The 6,017-nt window shown below is 39.7% G+C and overlaps 1 protein-coding gene across 1 annotated transcript in view; it reads left to right on the plus strand.

Moving 5' to 3' along the window:
- The window catches only part of Cav1 (caveolin 1), a 34,787-nt gene extending 29,345 nt beyond the window's left edge, over nt 1-5,442 (plus strand). The window contains exon 3 of the mRNA XM_021165377.1: nt 3,248-5,442. Within this exon, the coding sequence (XP_021021036.1) occupies nt 3,248-3,589 (342 nt within the window). The 3' untranslated portion in view covers nt 3,590-5,442. The remainder of the gene's footprint in view (nt 1-3,247) is intronic.
- The last annotated feature ends 575 nt before the right edge of the window (nt 5,443-6,017 follow it).

Here is a 6,017-nt window from a genome sequence, read left to right on the forward strand (position 1 = left end):
CCCCCGTGGTCCCCACTCTGACCTGTAGAGACTAAGCTCGGCGGAGTCCCGGAGCCAAGATCTACATTTCAAATGTTAGTCCCTTCCCAGTCTCCCTTTCATAAGCCTCCCCACCCAACTCCCCTCCTCTTTGCGTCTAAGAGGGTGCTCTCCCAACCACCCGCCCATTCCCACATCACTCCTCTAGTATCTCCCTTCTCTGGGGCATCAAGCCTCCATAAGACCAAGTGCCTCTCCTCCCACTGATGCTAGGTAAGGCAGTCCTCCACCTTAAATTCTTAAGACTAAATTAGAAACTAACTGAATAGATAGATAGATAGATGATAGATAGATAGATAGATAGATAGATAGATAGATAGATAATTTTTTTCTTTTCATCATCTTGTCACAGAAAAAACCCACAAAATTCACTGAGGTACAAAATTCATTGAATGTTATACTCACTACCTGTTTGGGGCATGCACTGAAAATGTAGCTACCTAGAAACTTTCAAAAATACCTAAAAAGAGAAAAAAGAATCTCCAATATGCTTACTTAAAAAGTACTTTAGATGTAAAGTTAAGGAAATTGTTATCAAGAAAGTTTTCGTAGAAACACATGTCCCTAGATATCTTCTCTAACTAGATATACTTCATTAATATGAGCAAATTATATTTATATATGCATGCACACACGCACACACACACACAAACACACACACACGTTGTTCACTGCCTCTGAGGTCATGCTAGGGAAATTATTACTTACCAGCAGAGTTCAGGGTGTGAAACAGATTCTAAGTCTATTAATATGCCTTCTAATTGTGAAATGCTCTGTTCATTTTCAAAAAATACTTTTCATAAAGTGCTTCAGTCTTAAAGAAACCATCAACTTCTTTAGACCAGACTTGAGCCTCAAACCAACCTCTTGTTCACATAGACAATCCCTTGTCATTTCTGGAATAATTAGTAATAAACCTTCCTGTAATGAAAGCAATGGGCCTTTGTACACTTTGTATGCTCCAGCAGTTCTGCACTCCCAGGAGATTGGTCAATCACCATGCATTATCCTTTGATCCCAGATTTAAATTTTATTGATGATTTTGCAGTTTTAAATAATGACACCTTTTTAAAAAGTAAAAATAAGAGTATATTTTAAATGAATTGAAGGAAAAAATCTTAATTTCTCATTTTCATTGCTTTGGGAAGAATGTGTTACACATAGACGATTATAAATAAATTGAACAGAAACATCATTCAAGTGTTGGTCTGATTTGCCTTATGCCCCTCTCCATTTTCTCTAAGTGTGTGTGTGTGTGTGTGTGTGTTTCAGAGGACATATCAGAGATTGTTTTTCCAAACCCACCCATCATTTTTTATTAAACATAAACTCTCTCACTAGTCTGGAATTCCCTGCTTAGACTGGCCTGCTGAGCCCTGTGTCTGGTGGGCTTTGGTTTGTTTGTTTGTTTGTATGTTTGCTTGTTTGTTTACTCTTTTTTTAGTGTGTTCTGAGGACCAAACTTATGTCCTTGTGCTTGCACCTGAGCTATCTGGATTCTACAATCTGCTAAACACACACACACACAAGTAAATATTTACCTCAGTCTAGTTCTGAATGTTCTGAGGAAAAATACAATAACAATAAATCTATTTAACTTCATTTGCAAAATTATAACCAAGCCATTTTGCATATTATACTCTTAGGACACTGGGCAATAGAGAAAGAAACAGAATGTTCTAGAAAATAAACTTTAAGACTGGTAAGCATCATGTACTTTTTCCAAAGATAGTTTGGTGTGCTGAATCAAAGGTGACTCTTTGACACTGAGCCACAGCCTGAAGGAACCCAAGTTCTAGCCTAGCTCTGCAGGGCTGCTGCTGGTCAATGACATCAGTTTCTTTGAATTTCAAACTATGCTAGAGCCCCTCACATAGCAGCCACCAGGAAGGAGTTGCTCTATTCTGCTTTCCTGATGATAACTGCTTTTAATCTTGTGTTTCATTTAGTTTATATAAAGCCTAAGAAGTAACTATGTAGGTGAGTAAGTGAGACCTTGCAAAAGAACTGAATTTGCACTGGGATCCTCCTATTGCTGTGTGTGCATCTGACTTTAGAAAGTCGCCATATGTCTCTTCTTTTGTAAAGTGACAGGAACCCACTGTTCTAGGTAACCAATGCAAAGAAGCAGTTGTAAGTGCTATGTAACTGCAAATTTGGTTGATTGCTTTCCAGTGGCTTCCTAAAATGGACTTCTGAAATATCCATGATTCTTGGGCCATTGGCATTTGTCTTAATCATTACCAAAAACTATATTCTCAATTTGTCTAATTCTAAGGTGAGGTTCCGATCTGCTAACTTAATTTTTCTCTCTCTAATATTCTCCTTGCTCTAATGTCACCTGTGTTCTCCCTAACAGTCCTATTGAGAGTTCGAAGGTCATTCTTTGTTCCTCTCTTTGAAATAACACTCAGACACACACACTCACACACTTAGATATTCACACCCCTTGTCAAATTCATCTAAAGAAACTGTGTGTCTGTAGCTGCTCTTCCCTGTTCTAACATCTTCAAAGACCCTCACTGTATGGAAAACAGTACCCATTCTGGCCTCAACATGTCTTCTGATGTGGTCACTCTGGTCTCCTCTGCCTGTGACACTCCTGGGTCTCATTCTTACTTGCTCCTGATGCTTGGATCCCAGCATTCCCACGCACCTCGAATTTCCCCATCACATACATTTCCAAAGCTCTGCTTTGCCACCCCACAATCATTTCTGTGCCTCAACTCGCAGTGATGATAGGATGGATGAAAGGATTCTGTTAATCCTGTTACAAATGTCATTAACAGGTTTGTCTAATTCTAACTGTGTCTAGTATTTAACACTGGATTATGATTGTCTTTGAAGGCAGTAAAAACTTAGGTCACATTATTTACCTCTTACTGAATGTTGGGTGTCCTCACTCATGTTCCTGAGTTTTGCTTTAAACCACATCTATTTAACCTGAGCAGTAGTCCTCAACAGATGACACAGCAAAGAAACACCTGGGATGTAGGTTAAAATCCTTTTCTGCTCCACCCTGGAATAATCAGATCTAAGGAGAACCATATATTCATGTTCCCAGTGAGGTCCAAGGAGGCAGGTGCTGATGATGGCTGCTGATTGCCTTGCACAGGGCTGGCACACAGATCTTACACATTTGCATACATCTCACATGGTCTTCCCCCCTTTTCTTCTGTTCTCACATTCTGCTCCTTCTTTCTTTCAGATTGACTTTGAAGATGTGATTGCAGAACCAGAAGGGACACACAGTTTCGACGGCATCTGGAAGGCCAGCTTCACCACCTTCACTGTGACAAAATATTGGTTTTACCGCTTGTTGTCTACGATCTTCGGCATCCCAATGGCGCTCATCTGGGGCATTTACTTTGCCATTCTCTCCTTCCTGCACATCTGGGCTGTTGTACCGTGCATCAAGAGCTTCCTGATTGAGATTCAGTGCATCAGCCGCGTCTACTCCATCTACGTCCACACCTTCTGCGATCCACTCTTTGAAGCTATTGGCAAGATATTCAGCAACATCCGCATCAGCACGCAGAAAGAGATATGAGGGACATTTCAAGGATGAAAGGTTTTTTTCCCCCTTACTATTTCCTTGGTGCCAATTCCAAGTTGCTATCGCAGCAGCAATTTATGAATGGTCTGTCTTGATCAAGAACAAAGAATTCATTCCCACCGTTCTCTTATATACTACTTGTCTCTTCTAAGCTACTGCATCTATGTTTGACAGCCTGGAATGTTTAAACCCATTCCTGCTCTCTCTTTTATATGTGAATCATTGTTTCATTGGCTAAGATATAAACATATTTTTGAAAGATGATTTGAGAAAAATAGGAAGGACTGGGAGGCAGGGGAAGAGTACCGACAACCTCAACTGCCTACTCAAAGGTGATGATGTCATGCAAAGGGAAGAGATTCAGGCTATGGCCATGTGTTTAGGGGCATGAAGGAAGGTGTTTAATATATGCCGGTTATCTAAGGAATTGGTTGTTGTCCTCACTCTTAACAATCCAGTTAGATTTAGGGATTTAGGGATCACCATCAATTTGGAGATTATAATCTTCATCATACCAACAATGTTTTACTCATCCTGGCATTTTTTAACCTGTTATTTTGTTTGCCTGAATATTTGCTATACTGAGAATAAGACCCACGTGCCTTCTAATTTTTCATGTTTTTTTTTTTTCCAAATAGGATCTAACTCATCTACTTGCATGATGCCGGCAGCTTTCCTAAAAACAAACCATACAAAATGCACTTGCTAGTTCTCTGTACTTGTTTCTGACTCTGAAATACAGAACCTGTTGATGTTGATATCTGTGCTTGGCTATGTAGCATCTTTCTCTATGTTAAGCCTGGTCAACATTAACCCAATGAAATGATTTGAAGCAGACAAATGGGGCTGAGACCTCTCTGGACTGGCAGAAGTAGAAGCCAGCTTTCCCTGCCACTCAGCAACTGAGTGAGGCCAGCGTGTCTATTCAGTTTCACTCATTTTCAAGAATAATCACAGGTTCCTGACTCTAAGCTGACCCCTCACCAGGATAAAGGTTTAGTGACTGACTGGGACGGCTTAGGAGCTCAACACTGTGCTTCCTTTTCAGCTGAACCTCCAGGGAGGGGTGTCACAAAGGAGGTTGCCAAGCCTGTTGTAAACATGGCCCCTTTTATGCAAAGCCTTTGCAATAATCTGTAATGCTGTGAAGCTCAACCTTTCCCCCTGCAAGGAGCCTTTGACCCAATCCAACCATCATTTTGTTCAGAAAGGTGGGGGAAGGGTGGTAACAAAAGCCTGAGGTAATGTTCTTGCTGGAATAAGTTCAAGTTTTTCTGAACCCAAACTGAGGAATTTCACCTGTGTACCTGAGTCTCCAGAAAGCTGCCTGCCTGGGACACCCAAAAGCCTTGACTTCCCAGCTCACATTACAGCTCTGCCCTTGGGGATATTTTTAAAATTCCAGATAGGCTTTTATTTTCACTTTCATACATTTATTGGAACCCTGCTTGACTTGTTTTCTCCTTTAGTCTTGCCGACACTTTACCAACCTGCTACCTACTTTGATTGTTTGCATTTAAAACAGACACTGGCATGGCCACAGTTTGAATTTTAAACTGTGCACATAACTGAAAGTGTACTAGACTGTATACCTTTTTACATGTAGAGATATTCTTTATCTTTATATAAGGAGAATCACTTGGGAAATGATTCTACAATTCAGTCTGTAAACTGTGTGTTCCAAGACATGTCTGTTCTCCCTAGATACTCAGTTTTATACAAGTCGATTGCTGATCCAAAAGGTTACTGAAATTTTATATGCTTACTGATATATTTTACACTTTTTTATGCTGCATGTCCTATAAAGATTTCAAATCTGCACAATAAAATTGTTTAACAGTTAAGCAGTTTTGTTTGTATGTGTGTCTGTCTGTATGTCTGTCTGTATGTAGTAAGCAAGTATACAATGCATATTTGTGGGTTTGTATAATGTTTGGGGGTAGCAAACTTCTTAAATATTAAAAATTAATTTAAGTGGGATTTTTCTGCTAAAAGTCATTGCTATTCATGGATTACTTCAAATAGTTTAGTTGTAATTTATAACTAATTTAAAGCCATTTTAGTAATTTATGCAATGATTTATTATCTACTAATCTGAGTCCCAGTAACCATATGTCATGGATATGAATATTGTCATCTAGTTCCACCTAAATTTACATTTGGAATTCTGTATTAAAGTGTTCTAAAGATACAAATCCACAAGACATGGACAGGAATGATAAAGATGGAGATTAAGAAAGAAACTAAGGCTGGGCATAGTGGCGCACGCTTTTAATCCCAGCACTTGGGAGGCAGAGGCAGGCGGATTTCTGAGTTCAAGGTCAGCCTGGTCTTCAAAGTGAGTTCCAGGATAGCCAGGGCTACACAGAGAAACCCTGTCTCAAAAAACCAAGAAAGAAAGAAAGAGAGAGAGAGAGAGAGA

The sequence above is a fragment of the Mus caroli genome, chromosome 6 (genome assembly GCF_900094665.2).
Source record: "Mus caroli chromosome 6, CAROLI_EIJ_v1.1, whole genome shotgun sequence".
Taxonomy (NCBI): domain Eukaryota; kingdom Metazoa; phylum Chordata; class Mammalia; order Rodentia; family Muridae; genus Mus; species Mus caroli.